Here is a 22,432-nt window from a genome sequence, read left to right as displayed (position 1 = left end):
ACTCAAATGCATCATTTTTTCTATGGTCTTCCTTATTCACTGTCTAGCTTTCGCATGCATATGAGGTTACTGAAAATACCATGGCTTGGGTCAGGTGCACCTTAGTCCTCAAGCTGACATCTTTGCTCCTCAACACATTAAAAAGGTCTTGTGCAGCAGATTTGCCTAATGCAATACATCGTTTGATTTCTTGACTGCTGCTTCCATGAGTATTGATGGTTGATCCAAGAAGAAGAATTCCTTGACAACTTCAATCTTTTCTCTGTTGATAACAATGTTATTTATTGGTCCCATGGTGAGGATTTTTGTTTTCTTTCCATTGAGATGCAGTCCATACTGAAGGCTGTGCTCTTTGATCTTCATCAGTAAGTATTTTAAGTCGTCTTCATTTTCAGCAAGCAAGGTTGTATCATCTGCATATCGCAGGTTGGTGATGAGTCTTCCTCCAATCCTGATGACATGTTTTCTTCATATAACCCAGCTTCTCAAATTATTTGCTCAGCATACACATAGAATAAGTATGGTGAAAGAATACAACTTTGTTGCACACATTTCTTAATTTTAAACCATTCAGTGTTCTCATGTTCTGTTCGAACAACTGCCTCTTGGTCCATGTACAGATTCTTCATCAGCACAATTAAGTGTTCCAGAATACTCATCCTTCCCAATGTTGTCCATAGCTTGTCATAATTCACACAATTGAAAGCCTTTGCATAGTCAATAAAGCACAGGTAAACATCTTTCTGGTATTCTCTGCTTTTAGCCAAGACCCATTGGATGTCAGCAATGATATCCCTCATTCCATGTCCTCTTCTGAATCTGGCTTGAACCTCTGAAAGTTCTTTGTCAATGTACGCTTGCAGTCATTTCTGTATTACCTTTAGTAAGACTTTACTTGCATGAGGTATCAAAGAGATTTCCGCATTCCATTGGGTCACCTCTCTTTGGAATGGGCACAAATATGGATCTCTTCCAGTCAGTTGGCCAGATAATTGTCTTCCAGATTTCTTGGCATAGATGAGTGATTGCCCCCAGTGCCATCTCACTTTCTTGAAAGATTTCAATTTTTATTCTATCAATTCCTGGTGCTGTGTTCCTTGCCAATTCCTTCAGTGCACCTTGGACTTCTTCCTTCAGTATCATTGGCTTTTGATCATATGGTACCTCTTGAAATGGTTGAACATGAACCATTTCCTTTTGGTACAATGACTATGAGTGTTCCTTCCATCTTTTTTTCGATGCTTTCTGCATCATTCAATAATTTTCCCAGAGAATCCTTCATTTACAAAGTTGAGGCTTGAATTTTTTCTTTAGTTCCCCCAACTTGAGAAATGCTGAGTGTGTTCTTCCCTTTTGGTTTTCTGACTCCAGATCTTTGCATGTTTTGTTGTAACATTTTACTGTGTCTTCTCAAGCTGACCTTTGAAATTTTCTATTCAGGTCCTGTACCTCCTTTTTACTTCTATTTACTTTAGCATCTCTACGCTGGAGAGCAAGTTTCAGTGTCTCTTCTGACATCCATTTTGATCTTTTCCTTCTTTCTTGTTTTCTTAATGATTTTTTGCTTTCTTCCTGTATGATGTTCCTGATGTCATCCCACAACTCTTCTGGTCTTTGGTCTTCACTGTTTTAATATATCAAATCTGTTCTTCAGATGATCTCCAAATTCAGGTGGGGTAGGTGTATATTCAAGGTCATATTTTGGCTCTTAAGGACTTATTTTCAGTTTCTTCAGCTTCAGTCTGAATTTGCATATGAGCAGTTGATGATCTGTTTCATAATCTGCCTCAGGCCTTGTTTTAGCTGGTGATATGGAGCTTTTCCACTGTCTCCATTGTCAATTTGATTTCTGTGTATTCCATCTGGTGAGATCCATGTGTATAATCTTCTCTTATGCTGTCAAAAGAAGGTATTTGAAATGAACAAACCATTGGTTTTCCAGAATTCTAACATGCAATCTCTAGCAATATGTCTTTCACCAAGGCCATATTTTCGAAATACTGATCCTTCCTCTTTACTCCCAACCTTGCATTCCAGTCTTGATTGCATGTTTGATCAATTTCAGATTGAAGAAGGTGGTAGAATTCTTCTATTTCATCTTCACTGGCTTTAGTGGTTGGTGCATAAATTGGAATAATAGTGGTATTAACTGGTCTTCCCTGTAGGCGCATGGATATTATCCTGTCTCAGACAGCATTGTACCTCATGACTGATCTTGATATGTTCTTTTTGACAATGAATTCAACACCATTCCTCTTCAATTTGTCATTCTCAGCATAGTAAGCCATGTGGTTGTCAGATTCAAAATGGCCAATACCAGTACATTTCAGCTCACTAATGTCTAAGATATCAATGTTTATGCGTTCCATTTTCTTTTTGACAGTTTCTAATTTTCTTAGATTCATACTTTGTACGTTCCATGTTCTGATTATTAATGGATGTTTACTGCTGTTTCTCTTCATTTTGAGTTGTGCCCCATCAGCAAATGAAGGTCCTGGGGGCTTTACTCCCACGGGCTTAACTCCAGTAGTGTCATCACGGTCAACTCTACTTTGAGGAGGCAGCTCTTCCCCAGTTGCATTTTGACTGCCTTCCAACCTGAGGGGCTCATTTTCTGGCACTATATCTGACCGTGGTTCTCTGCTATTCGTAAGGTTTTCAGTTACTAAATATTAGGAAGTAGTTCATTTATCCTTCTTCCTACTCTGTCTTCGTCTGGAAGCTCATCTGAAACCTGTCCACCATGGGTGATTCTGCTGGTATTTAAAATACCCATGACATAGGTTTCAGAATCACAGTGTCCCACAAGCCACCACAGTATGACAAACTGACAGACGAGTGGTGGACTTCTGTATTACATTGTTGGTAAAACATGTCACTGTAGAGTCCTTAGGGATCTTCTGGAAACTAAATGCTCTTGACTATGACATTCTCCAGTATAGGCTGAAAGGTTGGCAATTCAACTCTACCCAGAGGTACCTCAAAAGATAGTCCTGGTAATCTGCCTCTGCAGGGTCACATCCTTGATAAACTATGGAACAGTTCTACATATGGGCCACCATGATTCAATATCAGCCCGAGGGCAACTAACCACAACTTATACTGGCACAGATTTGATTCCACATAAACACATCACAGTGTACCTAAAATACTATAACATCTTTAAGCATGTTAAACTCAAGTTTTGCAATTTAAAATATTTCATGGGAATTAAATTTTTGTGAACTCTCTTATGATGAAACAGAACATTTATTTATGTTAGTGTGATCTACTGTATATAAATGTAAATGGCTCTTTTGTTCCTTTGGGGGCAAAGGTTTTACTTCTTTGCATATTGTGTTGGAAATTTTAAGTATGATTTGGAAACCTCTGAGGTCGAAATATTGAAGTAAAAATTCATCAGCTACTTTGTTTATTTAAAGTGAATGTTTGCAAGATTTTCTCGAGTGACTTACCATGCTTTTGTCTTTCTTTTTCAGTTGGAATCAACAGGATTAGGCCTTAGTAGTAGTAGGTTAAGAACAACTCTAAACAGAATACAAGAAAGCCTTATTGATCTGGTAAGTGATAAATTGAAATCAGTTCCTCTGGTTTATGTAAAATAGAAATTAACTGTCCAGTTAACTGTATAGAAGTATATGCCTGTGTGGGTGTTGTGTGCCTGAGTCTTTAGTAGTATACTAAGTGTACAGGTAGGAAATTAAATGAACATTACTTATATGACAGGGGATTCAAGTAATTCATGGAAAAATCGGTTTGAAAGATAATGAATTTTCCACAAACTGTTTGAAGCCCCCTTGTAATGTGATTGAAGTAAGAATATTAGTATACATGAGAGAATATTAACTGATTATATGGCCAGTATAGCTTCAAAAGGAGCATAATGGCTCAGTAGGATCGGCACTGGACTGAGAACCACAAGGTCAGCATTTCGAGCCCACCAGCTGCTCTGTAGGTGCACAAAGATTTACAGCCTTTCTGTTTGCACAAATAATGTTTTCCACAAAGATTTACAGCCTCAGAAACCCTATAGAATGCTGTGCATCAGAACTGAGTCAATGGTAGTTAACAACCACCACCAACAACAACTTAACTTTAAAGCCAAGAAAATGATAATGTGAAAAATTGGTATCAGTGAATGGCTGAGGAAGAGTTGAGACGTGTGCTAGACTTTGACGAACAGGTGTGAGTTTAGTTGGGAAGAGAAGAAAGACTGACATTTGAATTAGTTACTGAGCAAGCTCCTTGAGCTGGGAGCAGACCTTGCGCATGCTGAAGACTGATATTACAGAGGGCATTAGGGACATCTTCGTGAATGGCCTGAATGTGTCGGGGGAGCATTTGGGTTTGGCTTGCTCTGCAGTAGGGAGCTCTGGTTCTTGCTGTTCTGTCAATTAATGACATGTGTGCTCTAGGATTCGAGAGGTGGCATTAACATAGGGCTGACCCTCTATTGTGTCTAAGGTAACATGCTGTTGTTGTCAACTGCCGTCGAGTTGGTTCCGACTCCTAGCGACCCTGTATAGGGCTTCCAAAAGAGTGGCTGGTGAGCTCGAACCATCTACCTTGTGGTTCAAATTGACCTTGCAGTCCAGCACATTAACCCACAGTGCCACACCAGCTATCCTAAGGTAACACAAACATTTAAAATAAGAAACATTATTTCTTGTGATTGATTACTGTAGCCAGATATTTATCTTGTTCAATATGTTTGTCTTCATCTATTTTAACCCAAGAATTCTCAGAATTTTCCCTTAGTCTTTAACCTACTCAAAGCAACATTTTCCTCTTCTTTTTAATAATCCTGACATTGTGTTCAAGGAACAGTGGCACTGTAGCATAAGCACTGGACTACTAATACCAAGTTGAACTTAACAGTAGAGTTCAATTGCTCCACAGGAGAAAAATAATGCTTTCTGTTCCTGTAAAGATTTACAGCCTCGGAAACACCCTATACAGGAATCGACTATGAGTCAAAATCTACTCAGTGGCAATGGGTTTTATATTATGTGCATATTTCTGTTACTGAAGTTTTTATAAAGCACTATAACTAATCATTAATTATTTGAAGGAATACTTACTGAAATAATTGTTATGTGCCAGACATTACCATAGCCCTAGGAATTGACCAATGCACAGTAAAGGTAATTAGTCCTTCGTGGAGCCTTCCATTTATCTTGCATACAGACATAAACACATAAATAACACAGAGCCATATTCTGATAAGTGTCAAGAAGGAACATAATGCAGCATACAGTATTAGGCAGCAATAGGACAGTGCTCTTCGAGCAGAGATGTTAATAAAGTGAGAGGCACGTGGGCAAGCACTACTTAGGCAGGGGAAATGACCAGTTTCTGTCTCCCTTACTGTTTGGAGTCTCTGCAAAGCACATATGCTTTTCTGATATTCATAGCCCTTACCTTGGAGTTCTGGTGTGGCGCTGTGGGCTAATGTGCTAGACTGCAAAGTCAGTTTGAACCACAAGGACCATGATTCAAGCTCACCAGACGCTCCTTGGAAACCCTATTATGCAGGGTTGCTATGGGTCGGAATTGACTCAACAGCACTTAACAACAACAGCCACCCCCTTGGACACAACATTTCTTCCAGTTCCTGGGTTTCATGTCTCTGGGTTTAACCTGACTTATTTTCTTGGCTCTACCATCCATTTAATCCTTGATTATCGTCATCTTCTCTTTTTAATCATGGTGATAATATCATGCATAGAGTCTCATTGTGAGAGTCAAGGTTCTTTGTTTGCCCACTCATCTATCTTTTTCTCACTTACTGTTTTGTATAATCCATTGGCTTTCAAACTCATTGACAGTGTTTTGGTTTCAGTTTTGCTTCTCCTTGTTTGATGCTTAGTATAACCTTGCCCATCAGCTCTTGTTCCCCTGATTTGGGTTCTTAGTCCGTGAACTGAAGTCTGTGGTCTTCCTGACTGAATGCCTCAAGATTGAGGAAGTCAAACTTACCACTAGAGGCATTCGCTCTTGGCATTTCTCTGTCATCTCTGCTAGTTAGTATTTTATGATTGTCAAGACACAGGTTTAGTCTTGACCCATAAGGTATGGATTTAATACTGCAGGTCCTACCGCATGGTATGTAATAAAACCACATGACCAAGTAAGTAAGCAGTTGCACCAAACTGCTCATTAAGGCAAGCCGCTTAATTATGGAGACATAACCCTGGTGGGACAGTGGCTACCCAGTGTCTCTGTGGGAAAAAGACCTGGCAATCTGCCTCCGTAAAGATGACAGCTAGGAAACCCTGTGGTTACGGCGACTGTCACACAAGGTCACGGTGAGTCGGAATCAACTTGGTGACATCTAACAACTACCACAGCATCTGGCTGGAAGCTCTAATTTCATTGGATAGTATTTTCCTGAACTGGTGAGGTAGTCAGATTTAGAAATGTTTTAAGAAGATCAACACCCCCACTTCCTTTCCCATAAATAAATAGATAGCTGTTGTTAAGTGACGTTGAGTCAATTCCAACTTGTACAGTGTTTCCAAGGAACAGTTGGTGGATTTGAACCACCAACCTTATGGTTCACAGTGCTATCACCATACCAGGAAGATAGACTCCCCCTCTCCACCCCCCCCCCGGCTCCCTTTGACACTTTATCTTTAAATCTTTAGAGAAAGCTTTCTTTAAAGCTATCCTTATCATCTCTAAAATGAAAAGACAGCACATAAGATCAGAAGACTGTGTAAGACGCCTTCCTTACTGTGGGTGTGGACTTTGCCAGGGTCTTTCTAGTGCCCAGTGTCCTCATTTCTCTGAAGGTTGAGACGCCACAGCAATAAAGTACAAGTTTTAGTGAAGATTTCAGTTAGTTTCCAGTGTTTGCATGTTGAATAACTGTTCATAGTGTTGTTGTTGTTGTTGTTGTCAAGTGCCGTCAAGTCGGAACTGACTCATAGTGACCCCATGCACAGCAGAACGAACAATGTCCGATCCTGGGCCAACCTCACTACCGCCGCCACACTTGATGCCATCAATGATGTCACCTGGCCAATCCATCTCATTAGGTGTCTTCCTCTTTTTCTCTGACCCTTCACCTTACCCAGCATGACATCCTTCTCCAGCGACTGTTCCCTCCGGACAATATGTCCAAGTATTGGTTATTCTTTAGAAAATACATTTATTATTAATTAGACCTTGATCTCAAGGTTTTTTAAAGCTAGTATATTAATTTTCTTCACTTCATTAATTTGTATTTACATTGGCAGAGAACATTAATTGATTTCTTGCTACTCAATATATTATTTGGCTATTAAAATAATTTATAGCCTAATCAATCTGGAGCCAAGTAGATGGAAGTAGTATTTTTCCTTGTAACTCTTAACATGTCAGTTAAAATTTTAATAAATACTTTTTTGCGGGGAGGTAGTTTTATTTCTTCGGTAGATATCTTATGGTCTTAAAGGAATCTTGGTGTGGCACTGTAGGATAAGTGCAAACTCACCAGCCACTCCTTGGAAAATATGGAAGGTTGCTCTGGGTCGGAAGCTACTCGATAACACTTAACAACAACAACATGGTCTTAAGAATGCCATCTGAAATAGTTTAATGGATAAATTGAGCATAAACGAAAGCAATGTGTTTGACACATCAGAGGAAAGTCTAAGAGCAGGGTCTAATATGGGAACAGTGGGAGAGGTCAGTGAGACAAGTAATCATGTTACCCAGGTGTGGGATTTAATTATCCATTTGCCCATGCTAGCTAAATTGTTTACTTTAATGCTTTTGATCAGTTTAAGTCTAAATATATATATATTTCAAATTGGCGCAGAGAAGTCCATAAATTTGAATTCTCTTTGTAATATTGTTATTGGCAGTGAAGACTCAAAACTGTAACTTTTGCTATGAAATAAAAGATTAAGATTTCATTTCTGTAAGTTTTCAATTATCCTTTACTTATTATATTGGTATAATTTAAGAGTCCCCCCCCCCCATTTAAGTGCTCCTATAAGTACATACCATTTATTTATGTCAGCTTGACATTTTTGTAATTCTCTTCCTATTTTCTTTCTTAAATGTAGACATATAACTTTAGCCTTTAAGCAGATAATTACTATACTTTGTATGCTTAAAATGCTAGTGCTAACTGGGAATATGACAAGGTATCCTCAGGGAATTATTTGAAGTGGAGTGAACAGTACCAGTGATCTCTGAAAGAATGCCTTTGTGGATGACTTCAGAAGGTGAAGGACCTTACCTTCCAGTCACACTGTGTGGGTGGTAGCTCATACCCAGAAGGAAAAGAAGTAGCTTGTCTACTAACCAAAAGGTTAGCATTTTGAACCACCAGCTGCTCTGCAGGAGCAGGTGGGGTAGGGGTGGGGAGCATTTGAAGAAAAATTTAATTTTTACAGTTCAGATGGCTCCAAGTCTAAAGTTAGGGCACTGACTCTAGGAGAAGGCTCTCTGCTAGTTCCTGGGTGAACACCAAGTGGCATCTGACTTCCCCTGTTTCTGGTTGGTCCTGTGTCTAAATGTCTTTTAAGAACTCAGAAGTGATGAGGTTCAAGATACACATGTGCACCCTTTCCCCATTGTTAATGACTTATTAGCATTACAAAGCCCTGTTTCCAAAGGGAATTATTTCCACTGGTGTACTAGTTAGGATTCTGACACTTTTGGGTCCGGTGTGGGGAGACACAGTTCCATCCATAACAATAGCTATATTCAAAGGAAGTTACTTTAAATATGGTGTACATGTGGTGATAGCTAATCAAACAAAACACACACACACACACAAAAACAGGAAACCACTGGCAAAGTCACCATTGCCGTTGAGTTGATTCTTACTCATAGTGACCCAGCAGGATAGAGTAGAACTGTTCCATTGAGTTTCCAAGGCTGAAATCTTGATAGAAGCTGACTGCCACATCTTCTGTGGAGGGGCTGGTAAGTTCCAACCTCATGGCGACCTTGCATGTAACAGGGTGAAATACTGTCTGGTCCTGCACATCTTCATGAACTCTGTCCCCAATACTCTTTTGTGACTCATCGGATTTTCATGGGCTAGAGTTTAGAGTCCTGTTGTGGTGCCATAGGATAAGTACTCAACTGTAACGTTGGTTTGAACTGCAAGGTCAATGGTTTAAACTCATCAGCTGCTCCTCGGAAACCCAATACAGGGTGGCTATGAGTTGGAAACAACTCAACAGGACTTAACAACAACAACGGCGTTTGGAAGTAGATTATCAGATCTTTCTTTCTACTCTGCGTTAATCAGGAAGCTTCACTGAAGCCTGTCCACCATGATGGTATTTGAAATATCACTGGCAAAACTTTCAGCATCATAGCATCAGGTGAACTACCACAGTGTGGTAAACCGATGGTAGTAGTCAAAGTTAGGATATTAAAAAGAACTAAGAAGGAAATCCTGGTGTGGTGCTGTGGATTAATACGCTGGACTATAAAGTCTGTTTGAACTGAAAGGTCAGCGTTTCCAGTTCATCAGCTGTTCCTTAGAAATCCTATGTAGGGTTGCTATGGGTTGGAACGGATTCAACGGCACTTAACAACAACAAGGAAATATCTACTTTCTAACCTGAAAGACTTTAAAAATGTTTTTATTTCTGTTTTACAAAAATGAATCATATTCCCAATGTTTATTAGTGGTAGCCACTAATGGACTTGTCTTTATGTATATTTGCCTGTTCCAGGTATTTTGCATAAGTGGTATCATACAATACTTGTCATTTTGTGTCTGTCTTAGTTCACTCAGCATAACATATTCAAGGTTATGCTGTGATCCATGTTGTAGCATGTATCAAAACTTCACAACTCTTTATTGCTGAATGATAAAAAGTTTTTATTGAAGGACTGTGATGAGGGCATGGGTTGACCTGTATTTGGGTAACATAAAAAAAATAAAATAAATAACTCTTGAACCGTAAGTTGTTGTAGCATTTGCATACCAATTATTCTATTAATGTTTATTTTTTGTCAATTTCTCTTCTGGAAGTTGTTTTTAAAATGTAGTGAATGGATTGAGTTGGTGTGTCAATACTGGAAAACCTTACTGAAATGATCTTGTGCATTTCTGACTCAAGCTAGTTGTCATTAAAAATCTATTTCGTTATAAAACTCTTTCATGACCTCACATAGTATAGTGATTTTGAGATTGTACTATCATCAGCATTGTTAGGAGTCTTTTTTGAAAACCATACTGCTGTTGAGATGTTCTTCCTACAATGCATATGTGATGTCGCTACTTTAACCTCTTACCTCTCTTAAAGCAGTGGTCAGAAGTTTCTCTCTGTGACGTAGGATCTATTTGTTACTGACATGATGATAAAAATACTCTAAATCGCATCTTTTGATGTTTGCTTTCTAAAAAAGCTTTTTAATCGAAGTATACCTTTATTGAAATATGTAGAGTGATTGGTAACTTTTGACTGTGCTTTAGGTAACCAGTCTCTCACCTCCTTACCTAGGTCTCCTTAAAAATCTCCATTTGCCAATAAGTTCAACTTAAAAAAAAAAAAATTTTTTTTTTCACTGTTTGGTAAGAGCTCGGTAGCATTAAAGGTACCACTGTTGTAAACTGAGGGAGAACTGGATAACTGTAAAACGCTCCCAAAGCCAGTCTTTTTGTGTATAATCAGGGATCTGTTTCTCTGAAGCCCTAGAATATGTATGACTCATATCATTGGTACTGGCCTAGAGTACCTGGAAAGGTAAATTAGTAATGAGAAAGTTGCTAGTGAGTGTGGCATTAGAAAAAAGTAAAATTGAGAGATTTAAGGCTGATTAATTTTTCTACCTCCAAATAGATGACATCAACCTGGTGGAGAACATTGGTGTGTCTCCCATTTAGTGGTTCTCTCTTTTGGACAGTGCCAAGGAACCCAGTACATTCTGCTCTTAGAGCAGCCTGTGCTTTCTTTACCCTGATCATCATCCTTCTCATCACTAGTCTGTCTCCAGACATATGCAATATACATGTTTCTATTTCAACATTTATAACAACAGTCCAAATCTACCTCCTAGTGATTACACCAAGGTTACCTTGATTACGATTTGGATGTTAAATGGTCAGTCACACCATAGTTTGACTTAAGATCATTTTCTTCTTTCGTAAATTCCTGGGGAGCATATTTCTGTTGTCTCAAGGAAACTTCTGTTAAGTCATCAAGATTCCTTGTCTTGGCTGACTTCAGGCCATGCACAGATGACAGCATATAGTGTTAAATGATAGCATACAAGGATTACACTTCATATATAAAAGAGAGTTCCAATAAAAGCAGAAACCAAGAACTTGAACTAAACTGAATTAATATGTCTATGAAGAATTTGTTGATAGTTCTAGTTTTGTCAAAATTGCATGGCTTATTGCTGTTAGGACATATTGTCAGGAGGGAACAGTCGCTGGAGAAGGATGTCATGCTGGGTAAGATGGAGGGTCAGAGAAAAAGAGGAAGACCCCCAACGAGATGGATCAGCCAGGTGGCATCATTGATGGCGTCAAGTATGGCAACGGTAGTGAGGTTGTCCCAGGATCGGACACTGTTTCGTTCTGCTGTGCATGGGGTCGCTATGAGTCGGTTCCAACTCGATGGCACCTGACAACAACAACAACATTGCTGTTAGATTTGCTATTTCAGGTTGTGTGTATATGTGTGTGTGTTTCTTGCAGGAAGTTTCAGTTGATCCTAGTGGCACACTCACAGCAGCTGAAGAGAGAAAGGAGAAGGTACCGAGCCCACACCTCAGTCAGCTAGTGGTTCTGACCTCAGGAGATACACTGTATGGATTGGCGGAAAGAGTGGTAGCCACAGAGTCCTTGTAAGTTGCTAAAAGCAGTTGCTTTATCATTAAATATTGTAAGAGCAGGATTGTATAATTAGATTTCTAGATACATATCGTTACCATTTCTTAATATATTAGGTACTTCTGAGATTTGTATTTCAAAATAAATTACCAGTTAATTTTTTAAAATTATGCTTAGCTTTCAGTTATATAAATGTTGTTCTTAAGTGCCATGAGTTAGTGTTGACTCATTGTGATCCTGTATAGGGTTTCCAAGGAGCAGCAGTTGGGTTTATCAATGGAAAGAAGGAGATGTTTAAATTTGAATCTTCAGCAACGTGATTCTTGCTTTACTTTACAAAGCACTGCTTATTTCATATTGAGGCTAGATTACTACAATTGGAAAACTATGATATACTTGATAAATTCCTGTATGAGTCTACAGAAATCAGTTACTATTATCAGTTTAATGTAAATATTATTGATCCTTGGCATCAATAAGCATGCTTTCTGACCTCCAGTATTGTAGGATAAGCACTGGACTGCTAATCTCGTGGTCGGTGGTTCAAAGACACCCACTGTTGCTTGGAAGTCCTATAGTGGGTCGCTATGAGTTGGAACCAATTCAATGGCATTTAACAGCAACAACAACAATTAAAGCATATAACTTCTTCCATGAACTTGAAGCCAGTGCAGTAAGTTAAGAGATTTTACATACCTAACAAAAGTAGGGACATTCCAGGTACCTTTGCAGAGTGGCAGCTTCAGTGTTTGGTGTATTCATTAGCCTCAGGACTCCTACCCCTGCACACCAGCCCTGCTCGTCAAAGGCTAATTTTTTATACCTTAACCAGATTTACAGTTCATGACATGTTATGAAAGGAGCCCTAGCAGTGCAATGATTAAGCATTTTCTGCTAACCGAAAAGTTGGTAGTTCAAACCCACCAGCTCCTCCATGGTAGAAAAGCCTGGTGATGTGTTCCCACAAAGACTTATAGTGTCAGGTACTGTATGGATCAGTTTGACTCTGTGCTATAAGGCTGCTAAGTATCCCTGGTGGCACAGGGGGTTAAGTCTTGGGCTGCTAATGGAAAGGCCAAGGCTTGAACGAGCCACTCTAGGGAAGAAAGATGAGACAGTCTACCTCCATAAAGATTGAATGTCTCAGGAATCCTATGGGGGCAGTTCCACTCTATCCTTGTGGTTATGTGCCGTGGAGTCGATTCCGACTCATAGCGACCCTGTACAGGGTTTCTGAGGCTGTAAATCTTTACAGGAGCAGAAAGCCTCATCTTTCTCCCACGGGGCAGCTGGTAGTTGTGAACTGCTGACCCTGAGGTTTACAGCCCGATCCGTAACCACTACGCTGCTACTCTATCCTAATTTACATGTAAACCAAAAGTAACTTCGTTCTTCATGGTAACCAGATTAGCTCCTTTGAAGCCACCCTTATTCTTTCACCAGGTTTTCCATTGAGTGATAAGCTCAGCTTTAACTGTTGTGTATATTGTAAATGAGAACAACACTCAGTAGTGCAGGGAGGCTTGATAAAGGAGAAAGTGTTCCTAAAGCTATGTTCAAATATCTTACACATTACTTAAAACATGTGACAGGCTCTACACCTTTCACTCTGTTTACAATGTGATGTATTTATTCTCCGTAGGGTATTCTTGGCTGAACAATTTGAGTTCCTTCAGCCACATCTGGATGCTGTGATGCCTGCAGTCAAAAAACCCTTTCTTCAGCAATTTTATTCTCAGGTCAGCGTTGGCCATTTGTAATCTCAACTGTGAGCAAGACAGGACTGTCTAACGTTACTTAGGCCTTTTTGTTAGTGGTCAGTCTCCACACTCCTGGACAGCTGGGTTAGAATGTTTATCATTAGTGCATTCCCATGTTCAGTAAATACTGAGCACCTCACACAACTTTGAGTTTAGTGAGAAAGCCGGTTAAACTTGCATTTACAGTGAAGTGATAAGCACGTTGATAGGTGGAAGAACAGGCCCTATAGGACTAGAGAAGAGGGCTGTTGAGTGGAAGAACGTTGTCAATAAAGGCTGTTTGGAGGAAGTGATGGTTAAGCTGGACAAGCCAGGCAAATAGGATGACTGGGAGTCTTTTCCAGATTAAGAGAATAACACATATGAAGAGCAGAAAGTGAGTGAGTGAGAGAGAGAGAGACAGAGAAAGGTATATGTGAGCTTATGAGGAGCAACTGTCAGAACAGGGAACAGCTAGTGAGGAGAAAGATGGCTGGGGTGATAGCATAGGCTAATAACGGAGAGCCTCTTAGCCAGGCATTATTCCGGGGACACCCTTGGTGCTGCTACACAGATGGAAACAGCTGAGCGGTATGGCCAGTCATGTGTTTTAAGACGAGTATTCTGGTAGCAGTGTAAAGATTTGGCTTGAAGTAGCAAGTTTAGAGCCAGGGAGACCAGTTTGGAGGCTGTTTGGGTATGGCAAGTGAGAAACGATGAGCTATCAAATACGGGTAGTGCGAGTGGAAATGTAGGGAAGTAAAAATCTTTGAGACATTCTTGTTGGTTTCCATGAGAATCTGAAATTCTTTTATAGTTGTACCACTGGCCTAATGTTTAATAAATATTTTAAAATTAAATTTTGAGTAAAGACTTTGCCAGTGAGTTAAAAGTATTTTCATAATTTCTAAAGGTACAGTTATTTACTTATTTTATTTCAGATATGCATACTGGGAACTAGGGTAAAATATTGTTATAAATTTGATTTTTTTAGACAATGATTGTTTTATTGTGAAATTTATTTCAGACGGTTTCAACTGCCAGTGAACTGCGCAAACCAATTTACTGGATTGTAGCTGGTAAAGCAATTGATTATGAACAAATGCTGCTCCTAATGGCTAATGTGAAATGGGATGTAAAAGAGATCATGTCCCAGCACAACATATATGTAGATGCATTGTTAAAGGCAAGTACTCTTGGACTTTGTTAAACATCATTCTGGTAAGATATTTCTTAATAGTTATATTATAGTTCTCTCCACATTCTAGCTTCATGGTACGAGTTTCAGTCCCTGTATTGGAATAGATTAACTTTCAGAATTTTGTGTTCTTTTAGGGCCAAGAACACTTTGCAGATGTTTGTTTATGCTCTCTAATTTCTCATTTTACTTTGGGTTTATTACTTTCCTTGGCTGATTATCGTATTATATTATCTCTATAGTCATGACTTTAAGGAACTCTGGTAGAATAGTGGTTATGAGTTGGGCTATAAATTTCATGGTCTGCAGTTTGAAACTACCAGTGGTTCTGTGGGAGAAAGATAAAGCTTTCTGCTCCTGTAAAGAAGTACCACCTTGCAAACCCTATACAGGATCGCTGTGAGTCGGAACCAACTCCATGGCACACCCCACAACCACCATAGTCATGACTCTAGTGACAAGAAGATTTCCTGTTTAATTATAAGTTGTTTCTATAGTTTAGTAGGTATATTTATTAACAGAGACCAGGCCCATGAATTACCTCCAGGTTGGTTTTTTCCCAAAAATCGTGTTATTATTTTTTAATCTAGTGATGGAATTGTTAGGGAAATAAGTCAGGATTAGCAAATACTCACGTTATGATTTTCAGTCAGACAGTGTTCTCAGCCGTGCCCACTGGAAGACCTCTCTCTGGACCTCCAGCCTTTGACTCCTTGGGCCTCTAGAGCTGGCCCAGTCTTTGCCTTACTTACACAAGTGTTAGAAACCTTTAGCTCCACCAATAAGTACATGAAGGCACCCCGTACAGCCATTAAAGTCTCCTGCACAAAGGTACTCAGCTCTCTTTTTCTGTGAGTCAGTGAGCCTAGCTCCATCAAGTACCCAGAGGCCCCCACTCCAGTAGCAAGCCTCCTGCCCAAAGGTGCCCCATCACCTGTTGAGTTCCAGGTTTTGCTGGCTCTACTGCCACTTTTTCTCGGCTGCTGTCTCTCTCTCTCTCTCTCTTTTTTTAAATTGTGAATTGATTGTAGGTTTACAGAGCAGATCATGAGTTTTACATTCAACAAATCTTATACTTTGCTTCATTACAGTGACTGCAGTCCCTTCATGTTCCAACAGTTAATAGTATTTACCTCTATTTGCTTTAACTATTGCATCCCTCTGAGGCTCCCACTGTCTTCATTTTTCCTTTGCTAACCACCCTCTAGATGTATATTGCCTGCCCTGTCACCCACGTTAACATGTATCTACCCTCTCGTCCATGAATAATGCCCCCCACTACCTCTGTGACCATCATAGATTGCTTCTTTTATTAAGAAACTTTTTTTTTTTTTAACTTTTTTGTTCTTTTGTGATTAATTTCACTCAGCACAATGTCCTCCAGGTTCAACCATGTTATGATGTGTTTCACAGATTCATCATTATTCTTCGACATTTTGTAGTATTCCATTGTGTGCATGTACTAAAGTTTGTTTAGCCATTCTTCTATTAATAGGTATTTAAGCTGTCTCCATCTTTTTGATATGTCTCTTGTAGACAACTTATTGAAGGATCCTGTTTTCTTTTCCATTCTGTTCTCTGTGACTCTTGACTGGTACATTTAATCCATTCATTGTAATTATAAATAGGTATGAATTGATTGTTGTCATTTTTCTGTGTGTGTGTTTTGTGGGGCAGCTGGATTCTTTGTTCCACATCATTTTCTTTGCTGAGTTCATTTTGTCTGTGGGTTTTCTTTTCATTTTTATTTCTAATGTGTTAGTGTTTACGAAATCTTTCTGAGTTTTCTCTTTTTTAAAATTTTGATGTAGAGGTATGTAATTTTATTTTTTGAAGATACCGTATAATTTGTTAATTTTTCCCTGCTTAAAACAGTTTGTTTTATCTTTAAATCAACTTGACCTTCTTGTTATTTGGAAATTCTGTATCTACACTGTTCCCTCTTTTTGCTTTGTAGTTGACTTCATTATACATTGTTATCTTTGGTTCCCTATTTTCATTCTCCTAGGTTTGTTTTACTTAGATTGAACTCTGGGTGTTGTCATGTCTGATAATCTCAGGTTATTGTCTGCTATTGCTGGTTCTCAGTCCAAAGAATACCCTTTAGCATTTTTCCTAAAGTTGGTGTGGTCATTGCAAATTCCTTTAATTTCCATTTATCAAGAAATGTGCTGATTTCACCATTATATTTGAGGGACAGCTTTGCTGGGTATATGATTATTGGTTTGTAAATATTTTTTTTCTTTTAGAGTTTTATATATGTTATCCCATTGCCTTCTTGCCTGCATGGTTTCTGCTGAGAAATCACTGCTTAGTTTTAGTCTTAATTGTTTTCCTTTTTAGATAATTTTTCATTTTTCCTGAGCTGCTCTCAGGATTCTTTCCTTGTCTTTGATTTTAGATAGTTTGATGATGATATGTCTTGGTGATTTTCTTTTGGGATCTCTCCTGTTTGGAGTTTGTTCAGCTTCTTGTATGCTTAGCTTCTGGTCGTTCATAATGTTAGGGAAGTTTTCTTCCAGTAGCTCGTTGATAATTTTCTCTGTGTTTGTCTGTTCCTTTTCTGGAAATTCTGATCACCCATAAGTTGTTCCTCTTCATGGTGTCCCACAAAACTCTTAGACTGTCTTTGGATTTTTTCATTCTTTTATCAGATTGCTCTTCTAGCATACTAATATTGAGACATTTATCTTTAAGCTCACTATTGCAGGGTTCCATTGCTTGACATGTAACCCTCTGCCTTTTCAATAATTGTCCATTTCTGAGATCTTAGTATTAATCTTCTGGATTTCTAATTGCAGGTTTTATGTTGTTTCAGAATTTGCATTTATTTTGTCTATTTGTTCTTGTAGTGTTTTCCTGAATTCTTCTAAAGGTTTTAATTTATTCTTCTTGCTTTCCTCAATCTTTCAATTTCTCTCAGTCCTTTGAAGGTACCTAATTATCATTCTTTTAAATTCTTTTTCAGAAATTACCTTTTTACTTAGTTCCATTACCTTTTCTTCCTCAGATATGTTTCCTGGTTCTGCATTTTAGTCATTTGTTTAAGTTATTCTCTCTTGTTTCTTCGTGTGATCTAAAATTGTCTGTTGTTTCCGAGTCAATGTGGGGTTGTTATATTTGTGAAAACAAACAGTGAAGTTGTTGGGTCTGGAGAGGACAAATCTCTGGGGGGTGGGGGTACCTGCAATTCAAGGAGCTCAAGAAATGGTTGTGGAAGTGATGTGACAGCAGATTCCCTGGCCCTAGATGGAGTTCCTCTTGGCCTTGGTGTTGTCTGTGTTCAGGGCACTCAACCCAGAAATACTGGTTTCCGGTTCTGTTAGGACTACAGGGAAGCTGTAAGTCTAGAGCTGAGCCTACCTGAATCCAGGCACCAAAGCAGTGCAGCTGGCTCCCACCTCACAGTGGCATGGCTCCAAACTCCAGGAGAGTAAAGTCTGTGCTGGCGGTGGGTGAGAGTGGGAGCTGGCCACACTGCTGGTCACCAGGGAAATCTGTAGAAAAAGAAGAAATTGCACCTTTTTTGTCACCTGTGTGGATTTGCTCTGTCAGGCCTCCCTCTGCTGCCAAAGCTACTAACAGATGGTCGAGCTGTATCTGGCCAGCTGTTTGCCAGCCAGTCTCCTTTTCTTGTTGTCCCTGCTCACATCTCCTCTCAGCAAGCACTCCACCCTCCTCTCTAAACTTCTTTTGAATTTCAGGATGCTGGAATTTTCATCTGTGTCTATTTTATTTTGTTTCTTGTACCTTTGCTGTAGAGGGTCTGTATAGTGTGTCTGCCTAGTCCACCATCTTTCCAGAAGTCCCTCTGAAACACATTACTTTTGTACTGTGACTTTTAAACACCCCTTTGTGTTTAATAACTTGCATTTAAAGTTTTCTAGAGAGGATTAGAGTTTTTTTTTTTTTTTTTTTAATTTACCTACAGAGTACTAGTAGTGTAGTTGTTATGTGTTGGGCTGCTAATAAAAGGTCGGCAGTTTGAATCTACCACCTGTTCTGCAGGAGAAGGAAGACTATTTCTGCTCCCATAAAAGATTTACAGCCTTGGAAACACTATACAGGGTTGCTATGAGTCGGAACTGACTCCATGGCACACTACCACCACCTCCACCACCTTTACCAAGACATGTGTGCTGGCAGTGTAGTTGTGAATTAAGGATACCATTTCATTACTATAGTCAGAGAAGGATTCTGATAAAGTGACAGTCAAGGAGAGAACTGATGGAATTAGGAAAGGAGTCATGTGACTCCTTGGGATGAGGAAAGTACATTGGAAAAATGACAGCCTTCAGAAAAACTTTGTTTTTAATTTTTGTCAATGAAAAGAAAACTGCTATTCTTGAACTCATGATTGTATCTCGTTTACTCAGACTTTTTTTTTTTAGGACTGATTCATCAATTTATTGATTTGACTACTTTCTTAATTGCTACGTCCAAGGCAATACATAATAAAGCCTGGGACACTTGAAGACCAGTAAGTGATAGATTAAAAAGTGATATTAGCAGAGTTTCACCTAGTGTGCCAACTCTTTAACGGTCCCCTTTCAGAGGGCCAGGCTGAAGATGGAGGCTATGCTCTGACACAGGGACTAGAGGGAAAGGATGAGTAAGTAGGTCTAGGAGTTAGCATGGGGGACACCCGAAGGGTGCTGCGTAACACCAGGGGTGCTCTGTATTTGCCACCTACTGAAATATTAGGAAGAACTTTGATTTCTTGAGCACCCAGGAGATATCCGTATGGAATTTTAATGTGGAATTTGCTGTTCCTTGGGTGGCACAAATAGTTAAGGGTTCAAATCTTAGCTGAAAGACTTTTGGTTTGAACCCACCCAGAAGTACCTCAAAGGACAGGTTTGGAAATCTGCCTGGAAAGCGGTGTGGGGAATAGTTCTCTGTCTACTATACTTGGGGACACTGTATGTCAGATCTGCATAGACAGTATCATCAGTGTGTCATTTACAAGGTAAAAGCGTGTGACTTATAAATAACAGCACCTCCCTTTTTTGACAATTCTGTTTTTGAAAAGCTGATTCTATTTTTTATGATATTCAAACCATAGGCATGAAGAAAAAAGAAACATCTTCAGCATTTAGCAAGCATATTTAGTAGGAGTGTACTTCCTTCGGTTATTCTTTATTTAAAAAAATATGAATTTATAAGAACAAACGTTTCAATTATTAACCCAATTTATAGCACGTAAGACCTTTTGTCATAAAAATCAATTATTAGAGATAACTTTTGTCTTTCTATTGCTTATACAAAGCCAAACATTTAGGTTAAAGCAACTTGTTTTTCTTCCCACAAAAGAATCCGAAGTAAAATGAAATGCTTTTATTAGTCACTTAACAACCTTTCTTGATTATTTAATTTAGCAGTGAAATCAGTAGAATACCATTTTAAAAAGAAAGCATATAACTTTATCTTTAAGGGGAATATTAATAAAAAAAATTAGTATCATGACTCTTGAAATCTAAAGCAGAGTTTGTTTTATTGTTGGTGGTGGTTCCATCGAGTTGGTTCTGACTCACAGCCACCTTGTGTAGGGTTTCCAAGGAGCAGCTGGTGGGTTGTTGTTTGCAGTTCAGTGATTGTCCATAGCACCACACTAGGACTGAGTTTACTATGTAGTTTAGTGCTGTCATAGTGGTTCTGATCCATAGCGACCCTGCATAGGATTTCCAAGGAGCAGCTGGTGAGTTTGAACCTCCAACCTTGCAGTTCAAACTGACTTTGTGGTCAAGTGCTTATCCTACAGTGCCACACTAGGACTTTGATTTTACTGTGCTGGTGGTGATGTGCTGCAGAGTTGGTTCCAACTCTTAGTGAGTTTGTATAGTGTTTCAGAGCCTGTAAATCTTTATGGGAGCAGACAGCCTCATCTTTCTCCCACGAAATGGCTGGTAGTTTTGAACTACTGACCTGGAGGTTAGCAGCCTGACTCGCAATCAATGCTACCAGAGTTCCTTCTGAGTTTATGCTACCAGAGCTTCCTTTCTGAGTGAGTATATAAATGCAGTAGCAAATACTGTTGCTCTGCTGTATTCATTAAATGAAACAACAAATGAAAAGCAGTTATTTAAATGCTATTTTTGTCAGTAAGCTTAGTGACCCCTACTCTTCTATCAGTTTGTCATTCTGTGATGGCTTGCATGTTACCGTGATGCTGAAAGTTATGCTATCAGTATTTCAAATAGCAACAGGTGGACAGGTTTCAATATAAGACAGAGTAAGGAGGAGGACTTGGTGGACTCCTTAGAAAAAATTGGCCAATGAAAATCTTGGCCAATGAATAGCAGTGGAACATTGATATATTTGAACTGCTCAGGTTGAAAGACACTAAAACTACAACTGGGAAAAAGCTGCCTTATCAAAACTAAGTCGATTTAATGCTGTAGATAAAGATTTCAGGACCTTCTTTTGCTGATGTGGCACTACTCAGAATGATAAGAAACAACTGTACACATTCATTAATAATCAAAATTTAGAGTATATGAAGTATGAATCTAGGAAAATTGTAGTTGTCTAAAATGAAACACATAAAGATCACTATCCTAGGTATTAGTGAGTTGAAGTAGACTGATGTTGGCCATTTTGAAGAAGAAAATCATAAGTGGTCTACTATACTGGGAATGACAAATTGAAGAGGAATGGTATCATTCATGGATAAAAACGTTTCAAGATCTATCCTGAAGTCCAGTGCTATTATGATATAATAGTATACCAACATGGAAAACCAGTTAATATGAATAATCAAATTAAATATATGTAAAACACAAATGACAAAGATGAAGAAATGGAAAATTTTCTCTACCTTTTGCAATCTGAAATGGATCAAACATGCAATCAAAATGCACTGATTATTGTTAACCGAAATGTGAAAGTTGGAAACAAAAAAGAAGAATCAGAAGTTGGAAAGCAATGGGTATAGGAATGCCACCAGAGGTCTCCCATGGTAGAATTTGGCAAGACCAAGAACTTGCTCATTAAAAATACCTTTATTCAACAGCATTAAATGACAACCACACATGTGCATCTCTCTGGATAGAATCAAATAGACTCTATCTGTGGAACTAGATGATAGAAAAGTTCAATATCATCCACCAGTGACCGATTGCAGAATAGACTATCGATTGCTCATATGTATATCCAATTTGAAGCTGAAGAAAATTAAAACAAGGCCATGAGAGCCAAAATACAACCTTGAATATATCCCACCTTAATTGAAAGATCATCGCAAATATGAGAACAAACATGACTTACTGAATACTAGTGACTGAAGACAGTGAGTTGTGGAATGACTTCAAAGACACCATACATGAAGAAAACAAAAGATCATTAACAGACACCAAAGTGGGTATCAGAAGAGACTCTGATCAGAAAGTAGCAAAGATAGTGAGAATGGTGTAGGATCAGGCAGTATTTGGTTGTGCTGTACATAGAATCAATATGAGTCGGAACCAACTTGAAGGTGTACCTATCAACACCCAGCTTAGTGAATTGGATATTGCAAAAGTAATGACATCATCAGCCATTCCTCCACAGTCCGCCATACTCATCTGCTTTTGATAGTTCGTTGTAATTGCCACACACAACTCCAAGACAATAGTCCCAGTTAATTAGGGATGTTCACAGGCTACAATTTGGGGTCAGAAATATTCTGGGGACAGTTGTTCCAGTCAGCTGCTAAGACCC

General features: G+C 38.9%; 1 protein-coding gene across 1 annotated transcript in view; it reads left to right on the top strand.

The window, feature by feature from the left end:
* Window positions 1-22,432, top strand: part of CCDC132 (coiled-coil domain containing 132) — a 145,947-nt gene that overhangs the window by 113,106 nt on the left and 10,409 nt on the right. Inside the window, exons 22-25 of the mRNA XM_006834292.1 lie at window positions 3,480-3,560; window positions 11,663-11,811; window positions 13,440-13,536; window positions 14,564-14,722. Coding sequence (XP_006834355.1) covers window positions 3,480-3,560; window positions 11,663-11,811; window positions 13,440-13,536; window positions 14,564-14,722 — 486 coding nt within the window. The remainder of the gene's footprint in view (window positions 1-3,479; window positions 3,561-11,662; window positions 11,812-13,439; window positions 13,537-14,563; window positions 14,723-22,432) is intronic.

This window comes from Chrysochloris asiatica, unplaced genomic scaffold (assembly GCF_000296735.1).
Source record: "Chrysochloris asiatica unplaced genomic scaffold, ChrAsi1.0 scaffold00010, whole genome shotgun sequence".
Taxonomy (NCBI): domain Eukaryota; kingdom Metazoa; phylum Chordata; class Mammalia; order Afrosoricida; family Chrysochloridae; genus Chrysochloris; species Chrysochloris asiatica.
Note: the sequence above shows the minus strand (reverse complement) of the source record. Positions and strands in the feature narration are given on the sequence as shown.